The sequence below is a fragment of the Peromyscus californicus genome, unplaced genomic scaffold (genome assembly GCF_007827085.1).
Source record: "Peromyscus californicus insignis strain IS unplaced genomic scaffold, ASM782708v3 Scaffold_14__1_contigs__length_90479793_seg_2, whole genome shotgun sequence".
Lineage (NCBI taxonomy): Eukaryota > Metazoa > Chordata > Mammalia > Rodentia > Cricetidae > Peromyscus > Peromyscus californicus.
Genome location: NW_026294436.1, coordinates 64,107,899 through 64,128,103, shown reverse-complemented (window position 1 = coordinate 64,128,103; position 20,205 = coordinate 64,107,899). Strand labels below are relative to the sequence as shown.

General features: G+C 42.6%; 1 protein-coding gene across 1 annotated transcript; it reads left to right on the top strand.

The window, feature by feature from the left end:
- The first annotated feature begins 13 nt into the window (after positions 1–13).
- Positions 14–19,137, top strand: Tfb2m (transcription factor B2, mitochondrial). Its single transcript, XM_052737783.1, has 8 exons — positions 14–445; positions 1,411–1,499; positions 4,352–4,502; positions 10,109–10,257; positions 14,276–14,365; positions 16,306–16,368; positions 17,215–17,375; positions 18,734–19,137. Exons 1-8 carry the CDS (start codon positions 133–135, stop codon positions 18,909–18,911), a joined length of 1,194 nt encoding a protein of 397 aa, XP_052593743.1. The 5' UTR covers positions 14–132; the 3' UTR covers positions 18,912–19,137.
- Positions 19,138–20,205: the final 1,068 nt, after the last annotated feature.

Below are 20,205 nucleotides of genomic sequence, written 5' to 3'. Positions count from 1 at the left end.
TGCGCCGTTTGTAGTGTTTGTTTCCGCCCGGCCTAGTGCGTCCGTGTGTTGCTGTTGCACGTGGGGATGTGGTGCTACTTGTTCTTTGCAGAAACTACCCAAACTGGTGGTTGTGGTGGACGTTAGAGGAGGATGTGGGGCCCGGCGATGGGGCTGCCTCCGCGGCTGGCGCTGTCAGTGTTGGCCGGTCCCGGTCGCTCTTGTATTCTGGGGTCTGGAGCTGCGACGTGGAAGGACTGGCAAGCGAGGAACCGTCGTGGCTTCTCTGACTTTTACCTGCAGCCGTTATTTGATCATGATTTCGAGGAATCACCCTTTTATGCACCCAAGGGTCGATCCGAGCCTACGCGTCACGTGGCGTGTAAGAAATTGGCCAGGAACCTGGTACGAAACATCCTGGGGTTCCAAAAACCGTCTCGTCAACTTGTACTAGAGTGCAATCCAGGTGAGAGAACAGGTTTGCTCTTAACCTTTACATCCCCAGTTTTCTAAATTAGGTTTATTTATTGTGCGTGCGCGTGTTTAGTTCAGAAGACAACTTTGGGAGAGCCACTTCTATCCTTACACCGCATGGGTCTCGATGATGACAGCCTCTTGAGATGAGGTTGTCAGGGTAGACGCCAAGTGCTTTTGCCCTCTGAGCATTTTCCTTGGTCCTGAACTGTCTTTTTCCTTTTTTAAGCACCACTTCTCACAGAAAGTCGGTTCCGTTTAGACTTGACAGTAGTTTTTATGACGAAACATTCAGATAGTCCATGAGTCAGAGGTAAGCTGCAATCTTAAATAATATTGTTTCTAAGAAATAGTGAGATTTGTTGAGGAGTGTAAATTTTGCTGTCATTGACATCCTGGAATGCTCTTCAGTTACCTGTTGGGATGTTGTGGGTTCAAGTTAACTGTCTAATCATCTTTTTTTGTTTGTTTGGTTTTTGTTTTTTGGTTTTTTCAAGACAGGGTTTCTCTGTGTAGCTCTAGCTGTCCTGGATCTCGCTCTGTAGACCAGGCTGATTAAAGGCATGCACCACTAACGCCCAGCTCATCTTTTTACATATGTTTTTACACAAAAAGAATCATATCTAGGAATGTTGTGATATTTAAAATGTGTAAAAGTCAGCTTTGAAAGAAACTATGGCATTTTAATCCTCACAGAGGCAAGCAGATCTCTGAGTTCAAGGCCAGCCTGGTCTACATAGCTAGTTCCAGGGCAGTCAGGGCTACATAGAGAGACCCTGTCTCAAAAAACAAACAAAAAAGAAAAAGAATATTGGTGGCGCACACCATTAATCCCCAGCACTCGAAAGGCAGAGCCAGGCTGATCTCTGTTAGTTTGAGGCCAGCCTGGTCTACAGAGTAAGTGAGAGAAACTATGTTGTTTATTTTACAAATAAAGTTTTTCTGTTAATATACCAGGTCCTGGAATCCTGACTGAGGCATTACTTAAAGCTGGTACCAGAGTGATTGCCTTTGAAAGTGAAAAGTCTTTTATTCCACATTTAAAGGTATATTTTTATGTTCCTAAAGTCATTTGTTGTTCTGTCCACTAACTTTGAGTGGGCTAAAGAAGTTAGCACAATTTCTTCTTATAGATCTTTTTAGGGTCTATGTCTAATATCACTAAAGACTAGGACCCATTGAGTCTTTAGTGCTTGTTGAGTAACTTAAAGCTTGGGAGTTCTGGGCTGTTTTCTAATTCCTATTGGGGCCCAGAAGATGGTACCTCAAAGTGTGACACGTTGACATGCTGAGTATTTTGAAATAAAAGACAGTTGGAAGCCCACAAGTGTAGCCTCAGAAATAAGGTATCTCTGCTTTCCTATCTCTTTACTTCTTTCTCCTTCAAATGGAGCCAGAGACCAGAACTCCTATTCCCAAAGGGCAGTCATAGAAGCCAGGACCACCTCACTGCAAAGCAAACCATGGCCTGTGATTATTGTTAGCTTTCTGTGTGAGAGCTGCCTGTAAAGACAGTCTCCGACCTCCTTTGTTTCATAGTAGATCATAAGTCCTTTTCCTCCCAGAAGCCCTCACCCTCTGTCCAGGAGGAAGGAACGGCACAAACATGAAAGAGGCTAAGAATCTGGACAGACGGGCCTGGGGTCTGCCCCACCTTTGGTTGCTTATAGTAGATCACACTCCACTTGTGCAAGCTCATCCCCACATAGCTGCCCGTTCTCCATTGACTAAGCTTAATAAAATCGGGTGCTTTCCTCTAAATCTCGGTAGGACCACTTGTTACATAAAGCTCGGTTAATTAGCTTGTTACACTTTTCAATTGGTAACCTACCTTTGGTTAAATGAGTGTGGTTTGTTCCCTTAAGATCAGGAGGGAGCGTGTCACGTCTTCCCCTTCCTAAAAAGTCTAGCTGAGTGATATATAATTGGTCACTAAGCTTGTGACCTTGCCTTTTTGTGAGCTTAAAATTCAAGAGTGAATGCTAAGTGAATCTGTGTAAACTCTGAGTTTAGTTAGGACTTAAAATGAAGCAAAACCAGGTTTGATATGGTCAAATGCAGTTGCAGAGTGCTGGATTTTCCTCCAAATGGTTGTTTCAGTGTTTCTGAGTCTTTAACTGACAGCTGACCTCTTGAGAGGAAATTAGTTCAGAAAACTTATACCTGTATATCTATGCCAGTTTTCTGAAAGCGTGGAGAACGGATGACTTGACTTTAAAGTGCTGTGCTGTAGCTCAAATCCGAATTGGTCTTAGTAATAAAAACCCAGAGTCAGATGTCAGGGTGAAAGCTGAAAGATCAGAGAAGCAGAGCAGCCAGCCAGTAGAAAGGCTTCTTACCTCTAGCCATCCTCAGACTGTCTCCACTCCACCTTGTCACTTCCTTTCTCTGCCCAGCCATACCACTTCCTGTTTCCTCCTCCCAAGTTCTGGGATCAAAGGCATGATCCCAAGCTGGTGTTAAAGGTATGTGCCACCAGTGCCTGGCCTCTAGTAGCTACCTCTGCACTCTGATCTTCAGGCAAGCTTTATTTGTTGGCGGTGGTGGCGCAGGCCTTTAATCCCAGCACTCGGGAGGCAGAGCCAGGCGGATCTCTGTGAGTTCGAGGCCGCCTGGTCTCCAAAGCGAGTTCCAGGAAAGGCACAAAGCTACGCAGAGAAACCCTGTCTCGAAAAACCAAAAAAAAAAAAAGCACAAACAAAATATCACCACACTGTGTGGCAACAAAACATTGTAGAAATAGCTATGACATCTAAAGATTTAATTTTTTAAAAAACGAAAAAGAGCTATGGTATATCAGGTTGGTCTCATCTTCATAGAACTTCTTCTGCCTCCCAAGTACCTGTAATCCTAACATGTGGGAGGCAGAGGCAGAAGAATCACCCAAAGAGGTCAGCTTCATCTACGTAGTGAGTTCCAGTGCTACCTAGTGAGACCCTGATTTAACATTCCCCACACCTCCAAAGGAGGCAGCTTTATAAACAGCGAAAGCAATCAACAAAAAGAAAGGAAAATTTGTTGGTGATTTGTTTTTGTTTTTTATTTCAGATTTTTGAGACAAGGTTTCTCTGTGTCCTAGCTGTCTAGGAACTCCCTCTGTAGATCAGACTGGCTTCACCTACCTGCCTGTCTTTCGAGTACTGGGGTTAAAGGCATGCACCGCCACCATGCCTGGCTTGGTTTTGTTTTTAATGTGGTGCTGGTGGTTGACTTCAGGGCCTTGTACATGCTGCATGAGTACTGTACTACTGAGCTCCACAGGCTCCTAGGGAAGATTACTTCTGTATCAGACCTCTTAGAAAACTGTTGCACTTGGACCGTCTTTTCCTGCAGTGGTTGATTTTTAGTTCCTATGTTAAATTTGAGGCATATTAAGAATACTTGTACCTTCACATGAGAGCTTTGAACTTTTTTTTTCCAAGACAGGGTTTCTCTGTGTAGCTTTGTGCCTTTCCTGGGACTCACTTGGTAGCCCAGGCTGGCCTCAAACTCAGAGAGATCCGTCTGCCTCTGCCTCCCGAGTGCTGGGATTAAAGGTGTGCGCCACCACCACCACCCGGCTACTTTGAACTTTTTTATTTGAGGTGCTATAGTGCCTCCCTGGGCCTTGTGCATGTTTGGCAGATGTCCTATCATCAAGCCGTATATATTCCCAGCCTTTGAATTGTTCAGACCAGATCTCACTATATTATAGAGATAGACTGGTCTTAAACTTAACTATGTAACCCAGGCCCTCCTAGAATTTGTAATTCTCCTGTCTCAGTTTCCTGAGTGATGAGATTGCAGACATGCCCCCATGTGCTCAGCTATTTATTTTTCTTAATTTTTGAGGTAGATCTTTGAATTGTAGCGCGGTGTACATGATGAAATTTCTGATGTCACCTTCTCGTCTCTTCAGGCCTTAAGGAATAGTGTGGGTGGAGAGATGCAGGTGATTCACGGTGACTTCTTTAAAATGGATCCCAGACATCAGGAAATAATAAAACCAGAATATGATTCACGTATCGTTTTTCAGAATTTGGGAATAAAAGCACTTCCTTGGTCAGCAGGTAATTTTTGTCTTTCATTAAAGTTAATTCTTTATAAACAGCATTTTCTTTACCAGTATGACTCATTTGTTTACTAGACGTATATGCAATATAGAGATTTAGATTGTTCAGTTAATAAGCAACTGCTCTTATACTAAACATGCCATTCCTGTTTCCTGCATATAAATAACCATTTTATTTTCGTACAGGACAAGTTATATTTTAAGTGCGGGGGCTTAGTTATTGAATTCTAATTGTATATATTCATTGTACATGGGACTGTATTACATAAGAATTTTCATATAAATGTATGTTTAAATATGTGTTGTTCATATGAATTCCCTTTCATATCACCTTGTCTTAGGGTTTCTTTTGCTGTGAAGAGACACCATGACCATGGCAGCTTTTATAAAAGAAAACATTTAATTGAGGTGATGGCTAACAGTTTCAGAGATTTAGTCCATTATCATCATGGCAGGAACCATGGTAGCTGGATATATGGCGGTGTGCATGCAGACATGATGCTGGAGATTCTGCATGTAGATTCAAAAGCAACAGGAAATGAATTGTCTCACTGGGTGTGGCTTGAGCATATATGAGACCTCAAAGCCCGCCTCCATAGTGACACACTTCCTCCAAGACCACACCTACTCCAAAAAGGCCACATTTCCTACCAGTGCCACTCCCAAACCACACACCTTTTTATTTATAATTCTTTTTAAAGACTTATTTATTTTGTGCGTGTGCGTGTTCTGCCTGTATGTTTGTCTATACACCATATTGTTGCAGTACCTATGGAAGCCAGAAGAAGGCTTTGATCCCTGAACTGGAATTTTAGATGGTTGTCAGCCACCATGTGGGTGCAAGGAACTGACCAGTGTCCTACAAGAGCAGCTAGTACTCTTAACCACTGAGGCATCTCTGCAGCCCCTCCATACTCTGCCTTTCACCTGGTCTGCTACCCTCCTCTGTTCTCTTACAGCTTTGCTTCTACACATGACTTTATGTATCTGTGGAAAATCTAATAACTACATATGAAGAAAACAAGATATTTGTCTTCTGAGGCTGGCTTAATTTGCTTAATATGATAATCTCCAGTTTCTTCCCTGAAAATGACATAACTTTGCTTTTTACAACTGAAAAAAATGGCATTGTGTATTGTGGTCAGTTTGAATGCATTAATAATAAACTATAATGCCGTCTTGATGGGTTGTTCCATTAATGAGTACAAAGTGACCTTTATGTCTTCCAACTTGTTTGTGTTTGGAGTCTGTTTTGTCTATTAGAATGGGGACACCTGCTTATCTCCCAGCCCCGTTTGCTTGGAACACCTTTTTCCATTCTTTCACCCTAGGGTCGCTCCTGTCTTTGACCTGAGCTCTGGTTCTTGGAAGTAACAAATAGTGAGATACTGTTTTTGTTGTTGCTTTTGTTTTTTGGGGGGGTTGTGGTGGGGAGAGTGGTGTTTTGGTTTGTTTGTTTGGAAAGGTCTCACTGTGTAGCTTGACTGGCCTGGAACTTACTGTGTTGCAGGCTAGCTTCAAACTCATAGAGCTCCGTTTGCCTCTGCCTTGGTGCCCCCCACGCCTGACTTAGGTCTTGTTTTTAAATTCAGTTTGCTCATTTGTACCTTTTGATTGGGGAATTTAGGCTACTAACAATTAGCATTATTATTGAAAAGTATCTATTAGTTCCTGCTATTTTATTGATCTTGTAGTATTTGGTGTTTTTCTCTCCTTTGCTTAACTACTGTTTCTAGTGTATTTCTCCTTTCCTCCAGCCTCCTGGATGTTTTTATCTTTCTCTTCAGTTTGAAGAATTCTTTCAAGCATCTTCTGTGGGGCTCACTGGTTGAATGGTTATGAATTCTTTAGTCTGCCCTTGTCATGGAATGTTTTTCCTTCTCTCTGATTGTGACAAAGCTTTGTTGGTTGCAATATTCTGGGTTCACAGTTGTCATCTTTCAGAGCCTGGAATGCATCGTCCCAAGCCCTCCTGTCTTAGTTTCTGTTGAGACATCTGCTGTTACTCTGCTGTCCTTCGTTTACATGCAGCTTGCCACTTCTCCCTCCCAGCTTTCAAAAGCTGTCTTTGTTCTGTATATTGAGTGCATTTTTGTTTGTTAGGTTTGGTTTTGATTTTGATTTTTCAAGACAGGGATTCTGTGTAGCCTTGGCTGTCCTAGAACTCTCACTATGTAGACCAGGCTGGCCTCAAACTCAGCCTGCCTTTGCTTCCTGATTAAAGGCGTGTGCCACCAGCACCCAGCTGAGTGTTTCGACCATCAATGAAGTGGGAAGGTTCTTGTCTGCTTGCGTCTGTTTGGTGCTCTAAATGCATTATGACTTGAATGGGCATGTCTTTACCTAGATTCAGAACTTTCTCCTATGATTTTAATTAGAATATTTTCTATGTCTTTAGCATGAATCGTTCTTTTATGCTCATGGTTTGTAGATTTGGTCTTTTCTTGTGGTATCCCACAGATCTCAAATGTTCTGTTGATACCTTTCAGTTAGTTTATTATCATTTTCTGAATGTTCCAGTTTCTCTTCTTTGTCTTAAGCCCAGGTAGTGCACCTTCGCTTTGATCTGTTTTACCAGTGATGCTTTCCACAGAGATTTTTACTTGACTTCCCGAGTTTAATATTTCAAGTATTTTTCAAGTATTTCTATCTACTTCTTGAATTTCAATTTATATCTGTACTTAACCTTATTTCATTAAGCTGTTTGTGTTCTCTTGGAATTTGTCCAGGAATTTATTGGTATCCTCTTTGATTTCTTTGGATATACTTACAATCCCTAGTACAACCCTAAAAGTAGAAGAGTGTCTGCAGGAACAATCACTATCGAAGGGTAGGCCCACTATGAACATATAATAGCAGTCAACTACGCAATTCCCTTTACGTGCCAATCATTGTAGTCAGTACAGGAACACCGATGGTATGATGTGTCTTAGGCTCTCAGTCACTGTGTCTGCATGGAAAGGAGAAAGGTAGAGTAAGGTTAGTGAGGAGTATTGAGTTGGGGGAGAGTAGGAGAGGAGGGAAAGATTAACAAAAGGGTAACAGTAGGAACGGCAGGATGTCTGTGAAGCAGTTTTAGCTAAGGTTAGCCCAGCGTTCATGCGGGCAGCTCACAGCCGTGTGTACCAACAGCTGTGGGAGATTCGATGCCTCTGGCATCCTTGTGCACCTGCACTCAACATGTGTGCCTACATGCAGAAACACACATCAGTGAATAATTTTAAAATCATTAAAATCAATCTTAAAAATAGAAAGACACATTATCAAACAACCTAAAAGATTAAACGAGTCCCAGCTGTTGGGAGGCTGAGACCAGAGACCCTACAAGCCTGTCTATATAGCCCATGTGCTTTGGACAAGCCTGTGGGACTAAAGAAGAGGGGAGAGCAGGATAGAGGACAAAGTTAGCCTGCTGACTTGAGTATTGAACAGAGGTGAGCACGCGGGGAAAGAGCTGGTTGGGGATAGAGAAACTGCGTGCAGTCTCACCTGATTGCTGGCTGCAGCCTTGCACCTGGATGCCTGTCCGTCAGGTCACAGATGCCCAGTCTGTCGGGGGGCATCCTTCATGGGTCTGCTCATACATAAGAGTCGCACCTGCGGTAGGCCTTCAGGAGTCCAGTTTCGAAAGCTTATCCTGCTCCTCGGCTGCACTTCCGGATGTCTAGGGTGTGCCACCCCACACAAGTATGTGTTCTCCTATAGGCTCCCTCACCCAGGTGTCCGTCTCACTGAATATTGCATGGCTCTATCTAATTCAGATTTTTTCCAATCTAGTTCCATGACACTTTTGGGGAGGAAATGGGGGCCAGGACTAAGCTGCTGACTCAGCAGAGGGTTTTGTTCGTTCGCTCTTTTCATGTGCTTGTATGTAAGTATATACATGTACATACCGGTACCCTTAAAAGCCAGAAGAAGGCATCAGATCTCCTGGAGCTGGAATTACAGGTCATTGTGATCCACCCAAGGTGGGTGCTGGCAACCAAATTTGAGTCCTCTGGAAAAGCACCAAGTGCTCTTAACTGCTGAGCCATCTCTCCAGCTCCAAGAATCTTTTTAAAATGGTGTTCTGCAGCTGCTCTCATGAGTGCCAAGAGGAAAGGGTGTTTCCCCTGTATCTCCCCCGTCATTGCCGTAGGCACCTGTCTTAGTTAACGTCACTATTGCTGTGATGAACGCTACGGTCAGAGCAACCTGGGGAGGACAGGGTTGACTTGGCTTACATTTACACATCCCTGTTCATTATGGAAGGAAAGCAGGGCAGGAACCTGGAGGCAGGAGCTGATGCAGAGGCCACAGAGAAGTTCTGCTTACTGGCTTGCTCCTCATGACTTGCTCAGCCTGCTTTCTTATAGAACCCAGGACCACCAGCCCAGGGATGGCACTGTTGCTTGAATTTCTATTGGTCTTTTAATAAAAAACCCAGTACCAGATATTGGGGTCAATGCTGAAAGATCAGAGAGACAAAGGAACAAGCCACTAGAGAAACTTCTCACCACTACCGAATCCTCAGGCCGAATGGAAGGCGAGATCTGTCTCCACGAATCCTCTGAGTGAATGCCTCTGTGTCCTCAGCTGAAAGGCTCTAGTTCCTGTCTCCTCACACCTTATACGCCTTTCCCACCCAGCCATTTCACTTCCGTCCTACTGCTGGGATTAATGGTGTGTGTGCTTCCCAGATACTGGTATGAGACCTCAAGTGCTGGGATTAAAGGTGTGTGCCACCACAGTCTGGCTGTTTCTCTCCTAGTCTGAATCAATCTCATGTAGTCCAGGGTGGCTTTGAACTCACAGAGACCCAGACAGATCTCTGCCTCCCAATTAATCCCGATTGGATTAAAGGTGTGTGCCACCACTGCCTGGCCTCTATGTTTAATCTAGTGTCTTGTTCTGTTCTCTGATCATCAGGCAAATTTTATTAGGGTACACAATGAATCACCACATAGCACCACCCACAATGAGCTGGACCCTCCTCCGTAAATCAGTAATTAAGAAAACGCTCTACAGGCTTGCCTCCAGCCTGAGCTTACGGAGGCGTTTTCTCAGTTGAGGCTCCCTCCTCTCGGATGACTCTAGCTTGTGTCAAGTTAACTTAAAACTAGCCAGCACAGCAACTTTTGTGTTCTTCCTTTTTTTCCTCTTTATGTGTTCACATTCGTGTGTGTGCATGTACACGTGTATGCCTGTGGAGGCCAAAGTTTGATGTTGAGTGTCCTCCTCAATCACCCCATGTCTGTCACTGAACCTGGAACCTAGTTAGGTAGACTGGACAGTAAAGCCTGGGGGTCTGGAGTCAGGTTCTGACACCTACACAGTAAACCCTTCTCTGAGTGAGCCCTCTCCCTAGCTCCCAACAGTATCTCATTTACTTCATTACTAGACTGGACAGCTTATGGGTATTTACCCACCTCTTCTGATAATGTCACCCAGCTGTCCTCAGTTACTTCCTTGGTGATTCTAGCACACCATACCTGCATGTCACCCACCATCTTGGATCCTTAATTGAAATAGTTACCATTGTTAACTTACTTTGCATCAATAAAATGTGATCATAGGAAAAAGTTTTAAGAACCTTATGCAAGTTTATGCTTGTATCCCTAACAGGTGTTCCTGTAAAAATATTTGGAATCCTACCAAATAAAGACGAAAGACGACTGCTTTGGAAAATTCTGTTTGATCTGTATTCCTGCGAGTCTATATACAGATACGGACGAGTAGAGCTGAATCTGTTTGTTACTGAAAAACACTTCCAGGTGGGTTGTCAACAGTGACTGGTGTTGCTATTGAGAGAGAGTGCTGGAGAGAATGCTGTAGTCTTCTGAGGAACTTCAGCTGAATTTTTTTTCATTTGGGTCCCCTGACATTTGAGAGTTTTAATTATTTTACAGTGTACAGTTTAGTGGCATTAAATATGTTTATATTCTACATCCAGTACTTGTGGTCTAGCTCCAACATTTTTTAGATATTCCACTGAGCACTTAACCCCCGTGCTCCCATTTCCTCAGGCTTTACTGACCATTGTCCTGCACCCTCTCTGAGCTTGGCTTCGAGTCATTCGACCTTTGTCCTTTTGGGGCTGGAATGACCTTTGTCCTTTTGGGGCTGGCTTACTGAACTTAGCATGGTATCTTCAAGTTTCTCTGTGTTACCGTGTGTTGAAATTTCCTTCGTTTTTTTTTAACTGAATATTATTCTGCTATATGTACTCACTAAAATTTATCTATTCATCTGTGAAAGAACACTTAGCTGCTTCCACTTCTCAAATATTATAAATAAAGCTGCCACATACACAAGTTCTCGCTCTCAGGTTGTGGCAGGGGTGGTGTGCAGGTGGATTTGTAATGGATTTGTAATCAGCCCCTGATGTCATTGCATGGGAGCCACCTACTTCTTTGATTTTTTTTTAACTTTTTTCTTTCTTTACCTCTATTTTACTTCTTCATTGATCTACTCACTAGGACTTGTAGTTTGCTGTTTGTCTAGACTAGTTGGCCAGTAAGCCCCAGGGATCCGCCTGTCTCCGCCTCTCGCCGTGAGTTACAGGCCTGAGCTGCTGTGCTGGCTTTTCCATGGGTGCTGAGGACCTTGCTCAGTTCCTCCTGTTTTTGTGGCGAGCACTTTACACTGAGCTGCCTTCCCAGCCCCTGCTTTCCGTGGTTTGGGTTCATATATCTAGAACTAGCGTTGCTAGATCGTGTAGTGATTCTAGTTAATGTTTTAAGGAAGTGCCATACTGCTTTTCTTGCTAGACACACTATTTTACAACAATAGTGCACAAGAATTCAGAGTTTTTCCCCATCATACTTGTGTTTCTTTTTATTTTATTTTGTGAGGTTCTTTTTGTTTGTTTTGATTTGTTGTTGTTTGTTTGCTTGCTTATTTTTCGAGACAGAGTTTTCTGTGTAACAGCCCCGACTGTCCTGGACTCACTTTGCTCCAACTCACATAAATCTGCCTGCTTCTACTTCTCAGGTGGTGAGATTAAAGGCGTGTGCCACCACATCCAGCTAATTTGTGTTTCTTGTTAGTGTATGTGTGGAGGTCAAAGGTGTGTTCCAGGGATCGAACCCAAGTCAGCAAACTTGGCCAGCTGCATCACCTCACGGCCCCTTTCTTTGTGTTTTTGATACCATCTCATAGTTGGATGAGTAGTGTTTCAGTGTGTTAGTGTTTTCCTAACGGCTAGTTATGCTGAACGTCTTGGTTTTCTTACCAGTCATTGGTGTATCATCAGTCCATCAAAATCTTGTGTCCTTTGTGGTTTCTCACCACGCTGACTACTTTCTCTATGACAGAAGGGCACATCAGTGCTTCTTTCCATTGACAGTGGAATGCATGTCCTGACAGAAACAGCAAAGGAGGTTGGTTTTCTAGACAGTGTACACTGAAGAAAGCTAACCCAAAATCGATAGCTGCTTGATCATTTCACAATCATATTCCTAAAGAAGAAGCAGGGATACTGAACAATAGAAAAACCACCAGCTTCCTTCAGATGACCTTTGTTGTATAAGGACTAGTGCAGATGGACTGTCATTATCTTGGCAAGTTGTGCCTGGCTTGTTTGGGAACCTTGGCTGTTCCTGATTTCTGGGAAAAGCAAGTAAACAATATTGGTTCACCTTAGTGGCTTGGAACTCAAGTCTGAGTGGCTCCAGTTGGACTTTTAGTCTGCTCTTTGGGCGTCTGGTGCAGGGACAGCAGCCTCTGCTTTTTTCCTTTTTAGTGAGAAGGCACCCTGCAGCCATGAACAGTACTGTTAGAATCGGCTACAGACCACAGCGCTTCCTGTGCGTGAGCTTTGCTCCAGAATAGCAGCAGTGCCCATTTATACATAAAGGAACCCTAGGTAGGAATAATGGTGCAGGAAATGAGGGAATGTGTCCTCGCCGAGATAGTAAATATTGGCTAGCCATGTAGAATGAGAGTAGAGAATCCCGATCCATATACCTACATACATGTCTACTATAAATAAACAAGAGATGAGAACAAGGTACGGAAGAATGCTCATCGGGTTGTAAGTTGGCCACAGTGGCCAAACCTGTGATCCAGCTATTTGGGAGGCACTTAGTGGGTAGAGGAAGAAGGATCAGAACTCAAGGTCATCCTCCAGTGTATAGTTGCACACCAGCCTGGGCTACATGAGAACAAAAATTTTGTCTTGCTTACAGCTTCTTTAACATGGACTTTTCCATGATATCCTTTCTCGGTGATACCTTCCATTTACTGATGGTATCATCCTTAATGTCCAGCAAGAGTCTGCCTTGCTGGGCAGTGGTAGAGCACCCCTTTACCAGCACTGTGGAGGCAGAGGCAGGCAGATCTCTGAGTTCGAGGCCAGCCTGGTCTACAGAGCAAGTTCTAGGACAGCCAGGGCCACACAGAGACACTCTGTCTCAAACAAATAAAAAAGATTAACAATTATTTTTTATTAAAAAAACAACATTTAGAGTGTGTGTGTGTGTGTGTGTACACTTGCATTCACTCATGCTCATACACACCGTTGTTAGCCATGTGGGAGTCAGGAAACAACTTGGAGGTGTTGTTTCCTCCTTCCACCATGTTGGTCCCAGGGATTGGACTCAGGTCGTCGGGCTTGGTGACCAGCACCATCTTATCATCCTCAGCCATAACAACTCTTGATACACAACTTCGTAGCTCACCTAACATGGAATTCTAGCATAGGTCTCTTTTTCCATAGTCCATGCTGTTCTGTTCTGTTGTTGTTGAATCCATAGTGTAGGAATTGTTTCTGTCTTAATTGTGCCTGTGGCTAAATGATGAGTTTTTCCTATTTGTGTTTGGTTTTAGTTTTTGAAACAGTCTTGCTCTGTAAACTGGGCTGGCTGTGGAACTCACTATGTAGCCCAGGCCAGCCTTGAACTCAGAGGAATCCTGTCTTAGTCTCCCTAGTGCTGAGGTTACAAGGTGTTTGCTACCATGTCTGGTCATTATACATTTTTTATTTTAGTTTTTCTTAACTAAGATTTCCCCCTGAAATGCCTTATTAAAAGTGATAAGTCTGTGTCCCATGTGCATGTAGTGCCTGAGGAGGTCAAACAAGGGCATCGGATCCTCTGGGTCTGGAGTTACAGACAGTGGTTGTGACATGTCACGTGGTTGCTGAGAACTGAACCTGGGTCATCTGGAGGAGCGTCCAGTGCTCTTAATTGCTGAGCTATCTTTCTGGCCTGCGGTTTTGTTTCGTTCATATTTTTAATTAGATGTATATATTTATGCCATGTGTGTGCATGCCATGTGTGTGCATGTACTTGACAGAGGCTAGAAGGTGTTGGAGCTAGAGTTACAGGCTTAACAATTCCTGATGCATAATTTAAATAGCTCACAATTGTGAGCTCTGAGCCTCCTTTTGTCTGTGCTAGGAACCAAGTTCCAGTCAAGAAGAGCAGCAAGTGTTCTTAACCACCCCAGCCCATACAATCAGTTTTATATGTTGATATTATATGTTTTCAAAAAGGAAAACTCTATGTGGAAATACTTATGGCTAATGTTTTGTACTTAGTTTTCATCTTTGTGGTTTGTTGAGATGGGGACTCTGTTATGTAGTCCTGTCTGTCCTGGAACTCACAGAGATCCACCTGCCTCTGCCTAAATGAGAACTGAGTTTAAAGGCATGTGCCACCACACCTGGCCAATTCTCATTTTTTAATTTAAACTTCTAGATGCTATTAAGATGTTAAAGTTAAGATCCAACATATGATATTGATTATGAATCTATGTAACATAATTTTCTCTGTTTCTTTTTTTCACTAGAGACTAATAGCAACTCCTAAAAGGCCAGACTTGTATCATGTGTTGAGTGTGCTTTGGCAAGTGGCTTGTGATATTAAGTTTATTCAAATGGTGAGTAAAGTCTCAGATGCCAGGAGAATTTTCTAACTCAGAGGCTTGTAAGCACAGACCATGCACTAAAGGTTAATTTAAAAGATTAATTTATTAAAAGATTGAATTTCATTATTTTCCAGCTTGTTTACTTTTGTTTTATTTTGACATAGGGTGTCACTATGTAGCCCTGCCTGGTCTGGAACTCCTTATGTAGATCAGGATGGCCTTGAATCACAGAGATCCTCCTACCTCTGCATCCTGAGTTCTGGGATTAAAGGCGTTTGCTGTTGCCAGTTCTTGGAGGGAGATTAATGTTGACACTTGTTTGGCACCTTGTGGGAGGCCAGCTCCCACCTTTTGAAGAGTTTTTATGAGAGATGGGTAAGAAGATATTTGATCGAGAGACCTAGTTGACGAGAAAAAAGACAGAAACACGGGATAGCTTCAGGAGGGCCTGGATCAATACCCAACAGCCTCTTGCATTTATTCAGAAGGGCTTTTTATAACAATGCCAAGGGACAGGCCAAAAGACCTCCCCCTTGCTAGATCAAAGCACACCCCACCGCCAAATATAGACCCTTCCAAACACCTAGTAACCATGCCAGTGGTCAAATCATTCCCTTATGTAGCTCTGCTAGGTAAAGCAAGCCCAGATTCTCAGACCCTGAGTAAGTTCTCACTAGGAAACCTCTGTGAGTCTCCGCAGCATCTTTTTCTCTAATCACAAAAGTAATATTTGAGACAGTGCTCAAATAGCTCATGGTAAAACTAGGAAACTTGCTGAGTGGTGGTGGTGCATGACTTTAATTCCAGCACTGGGGAAGCGGAGGCAGGTGGATCTCTGTGAGTTCAAGACCAGCCTGATTTACCGAGCTAATTCTGGGATAGCCAAGCCTACACAAAGAAGCCCTGTCCTGAAAAACAAACAAACCAACAAAAAACTAGGAAACGTGGTTTATTTGAGACATGCTCTCCAAAAGGGAAATTTTATGAAACAGTGCTGTAGTTCTATAGCCCAGACATCACCAGTGGCAGAGATGACACGCTTCTGTTTTCTGTTTTCCTATGCTTTGCTTTTTTAAATATAGTGAATATTACATTGCTTTGTTTTGTGAGACAGGATTTCATTATGTAACGCAGGCTCACTTTATCCTCCTGTCTCAGCCACCTTGAGTGCTAGGATTGTATATGTGTACCACCATATGTAGCTTGATACATCCTCTTACCTGTTACACAAAATATACCATTTGAATACTGTAGTTCAAATACTTAGTCATTGTTAACACTTAGTTAGCAATGCTAGATGTGATTCGAAGTGTTTATCCTTTTATTTGTGTGGGGTTTTTTGGATTTGAACACAGAAACAGTACTCAGATAAAGAGCTACAGCCCTAGCCCCTGGGTATGATTTGGTCTTTGGTTTGGTTTTGTTTGCAGGGTGGGGTAGACTGGGTCTCATATAGCCCAGGCTACCTCTACCTCCCAAGTACTAGGATTATAATTGTACACTACCACACTGAGATTCGCATAGGTAGGTTTTTTTTTTATAGTAATAATAACTTGAAGCATTTTGACAGAATTAAGGAGCCTTAGGCCTCACTTGAGATATATGTAAACTAAAGAATGTCCCGGGGTTGAAGAGATGTCTCAGTTGATAAAGTGCTTACAGTGTTAGCACAAGGGCTTGAGTTCAGTTCCCAGCAGAAAAATGTGAAAAAGAGCCCACGCCTCTAATCCCAGGGCTTGGGGAGGCAGAGACAGGAGGATCTTTGGGACTTGCTGGCCAGCTAGAGTCTGTAAGATCCAGGTTCAGTGAGAAACCCTTACTCAACAATGACAGGAGAATGATAGAGTGAAACACCTGAAAACAGCCTCCCACCTTCACACACGTCCACGTGCACGTGTCCCACACAGAACTTCAGAAAGAAAGCACTGTCTTGTCTGTTTTTCCTCCTCCAGGAACCTTGGTCCTCCTTTAGTGCGCATACTGAGAATGGGCATTCAGAGAAGTCAAAGCTTCCGGTAAGAACAAATGATGCTGCCCTTCTCGTCCATCCCATTTATTTTCTTTAAGAGGCTGGAGAGATGGAAGAAAAAAAAAGATTATCTTTTCTGAATTAACCTTTTCAGTAATAAAATTATACATATGTGTGTGTGCACACACAGTAAATAAATGCATGTTTAGAAAAAAATAAGGAAGCCAGGCAGCAGTGGTGCACGCCTTTAATTCCAGCACTCCAGAGACAGAGGCAGGCGGATCTCTGTGAGTTCGAGGCCAGCCTGGTCTACAGAGCGAGATCCAGGATAGGCACCAAAACTACACAGAGAAACCCTGTCTCGAAAAACCAAAAAAAGAAAAAGATAAGGAAAAGGCTAGTCGGTAATCCTTTCTGTTCTTGGGTCTGCTTGTGGTGTCCTTGAACACAGCAGGAACTCCTTTCACGTTGATGTGTCTGAGCTCTGACTTCACTGTAGTCACGAGGCCATCACTACACGTTAGCTTTCTGGGTTAGGTAAAGGACTGTGTGAGCTTCCAGCCCAGTGGTGGAAAGTGGTTTTCTAGGCACACATTGGGTTTGCCCCAGCTGAGGAATGGACTAGGACCCTCCCAGGACCCTCCCATTGCCTCTTTCGTGGTAAACATCAGCAACATTGCTCTCTCTCACATACAGAATGAAAACCTCCTCCTTCTAGGTTGCTTTCTGTCAGAACTCTGACGTGGCCCGAGGTACAGTGTGGAGCCTTCAGTAAGCAAACCAGGGGCGTGTGGGGTATGCAGCAAGTGGCTTGAAGAAGTCAGGGTCCAGGCTCAGTTCTTCTCCCTGGTAATGGGTATGACTGACAAAAATTACTTTCTCTTCTGTCTAGGACTCACTGAACTCAATGAAACAAAACCTATATTTTATTCAAATGACTCCTCGTAGAAGTTTATTTACAGAAAACTTAAGTCCCTTGAATTATGATATTTTTTTCCACATGGTGAAGCACTGCTTTGGGAAGCGCAGTGCCCCAATAATACAACATTTACGGTAAGTAGAAATTCAGTGAGGTCAAACGATTAAAGGAGTGATTTAATGTGACTGTCTCCTGTGTGACAAGGTGGTGTTTCACATCTTGATTTAGAGTAAGGTGTGCCCGTGTTAAAAATACTTTACCTGTTAAAAATACCTCCTTCTGGCCTGGAGAGAGGGTTGAGAAGCAGTTCACAAATGCCTGTCATTCCAGTCCCAGGGGCCCCAACACCCCTGCTTTGCACCTAGGCTACTCGAAGGCTGTTTTAGCTCTGTTCAGTTTGTATTTATTTTATTTTTATGTGTGTTCACACGTGGGCTGTTCCTGGGTTCCTGTGGAGGCCAGACAATATTTACATCATCCCCTGGAGCTGGAGTTACAGAACTGCTTGACATGGGCGCTGAGAACTGAGCTCAGGGCCCCAAGGAGAGCAGCAGGAGCTCTTACCACAGCCAGTGTGACGTGTTCTCCATTCAGCTTTGTAACTGGCAGCCCTAAGTATTGTCAGAAGATGGAAAAAGTGTTAAAATAGTCATTTTAATGAATCATCATTTGCCATATAACCTTAATGGGACTGTTGACTAGAAATACCTATTTTTAGTTAATTTATTTGTTTAGTTATTTGTTTTGAGGTTGGTTTTATGTAGTCCAGGCTAGCTTAACTTTCTGTATAGTCAGAGTTGACTGAACTTTTGACCCTCTGGCCTTTACTTTCCAAGTAACAGGATTATAGCACTGCCACACTATTTACATGTAAACGGTAAGCCCATAATCTCAACTCACAGGACCTTGGGGCAGGAGAATCAGTCACATGAGCTCAAGGCCTTTATTGTAAGTTCCAGACCAGACTGAGATACAGAGTGAAACTATCTTTTAAAAAAACCTCACACACATGGTGGCACATGCCTTTAATCCCAGTACTTGGGAGGCAGAGGCAGGTGGAACTCTGAATTTGAGGCTAGTCTGGTCTACATCGTGAGTTCCAGACCAGTCAGGGCTATATGGTGAGACGCTATCAAGAATTTAAAAAGATTAAAAAAAAAAACAAAAAAACCTAGAATGTTTGTGAGAATTGATTGCACCGCTTTAAACCACTTATCGGTGGTTAGCTCTAAAATTTTAGGAATGACTTCCCAGTCTCCTGATTGCTGAGATTATAGGCTTAACATTTATTTTATGTAAATATTTCTTAACCATACCCAGTATGGTAGTACATACCTATAATCCCAGTACTTGGTGGGTAAGGTAGGAGTTCAAAGTCATCTCTGTACAGAGAGTTTACATTTTAATTGAATTTAGGAGACAGCTCTCTTAGATTTAACTGACAGTTGTTGTGGAAGGGAGTTAAACATGTTTACTTGCTTTTCCTTTGCAGTTCACTGAGTACGGTTGAGCCAATTGAAATACTGAGGCAGGTGAGAATAAGGCCTGGATGGACAATACTTAAACTGTATCCTCACGACTTCAAAAGACTTTTTGAAACTATAGAGAGTTCTGAAGAATCTGTCTTCAAATGGGTCTATGATGACAGCTTGGAGGATGTTCTGGTCTAGGAAAACAATCTACAAGCCATGAACTGGAGCTGTTTATCTATTTATTTGGAAATTAGGAGACAAATGAAAACTGAATTTCAAGAAGTTCAAGCACTTTCAACAGACAAGAAACTGTCCTTGTTTGGCAAAAATGAGGCAAATAATTTCTTCTGAAGTTGATGCCTTTGATATACTTTTTTATTCAAAATTGAATAAAATGGAAAGTTGTTGGTTTGATCAGATCAAATTTGTTTTGTTTTAAATTACTGTCTGCTGTAGATCAGTGTTAGAACACATACCTAGTATGTGCTCCCTAGCACAGGAAATTAAAAAAAAAAACAAAAACTGTATTTATTGTAAAGATCCGTAGGTATTGGGTATTCTCAGTTGTAGTTTTGTTTACTTTCTTAAAAGCCATTTGGCCAAACACCTGTAAATCCCACAACTTTCTCCATTGCCACCTGCTTCCATCTTCCTCCAGTCTCTGCACTGTTAACCTGAGAAAACAAACTGATTTCCCAGGCATGGTGGTACAAGTTCTGGGACCTGGAAAGTAGAGAGCCCATCAATTCAATGCCAGTTAAACCGTATAGTGAGTATGAGGCCAGTTTGGGCTAATAAGAGCCCTTGTCAAACAAAACAATTTAAACTTATTTTAGAAAGGGATTAGTTTATCTTTCAGTATGTTGAAATGGATTATCAGGTACTATACAATGTAAATGTTTAAATTTTAGTATGGTTTTAAACATTTTAAGAAATAAAATTTTTACATAATATTTTATAATTTTTTGCTTCTAAATACATAAATGAAATATTATGTACCTTATTTACCTTAGTTCTATCATATGTAGTCAGTGCTTTCAGGGAGTAGTTCTGTCTGTAACTGAAATTTGAGAAGCAAAGTGCAGTGATGTGCCTCTGCAGTTGCAGCAGTGACTGAGGTGGGAGGGTTGAGCCCACAAGAGTTGGAGACTAGCCTGAGTGGTGATGGGGTCAGGGACAGGTGAAGCATTTATATCTAATCTTTATCAATAAAAACACAGGGGTCAGATATCACGGTAAGAACCTGAATGATCAGAGAAGTGGCCAATGACCTTTCTTTCTCGTTCCTCAATCCAAAAAGGACCAAGATCTTCTCTAAGCCCTGCCCTACTACTTCCTTTGTCTCGTTGTCTGTCTTCAGTACTCCAAAACCTCTATGGTTAATTTTGATCAGCTAATAGCTAGCTACACCCTCTGAGTCAAAGCAAACTTTATTGCCACTCTCAGGAACGTCAGAATGCAATCAAAATATCACAACATTTCCCTCTTTTTG

Coding starts and splice junctions, on each gene's coding strand:
- Tfb2m (XM_052737783.1), top strand. CDS start 133: ATGTGGGGCCCGGCGATGGGGCTGCCTCCGCGGCTGGCGCTGTCAGTG. Junction 446..1,410: donor TGTACTAGAGTGCAATCCAG/GTGAGAGAACAG, acceptor TTAATATACCAG/GTCCTGGAATCCTGACTGAG. Junction 16,369..17,214: donor CAGAGAAGTCAAAGCTTCCG/GTAAGAACAAAT, acceptor TCTTCTGTCTAG/GACTCACTGAACTCAATGAA.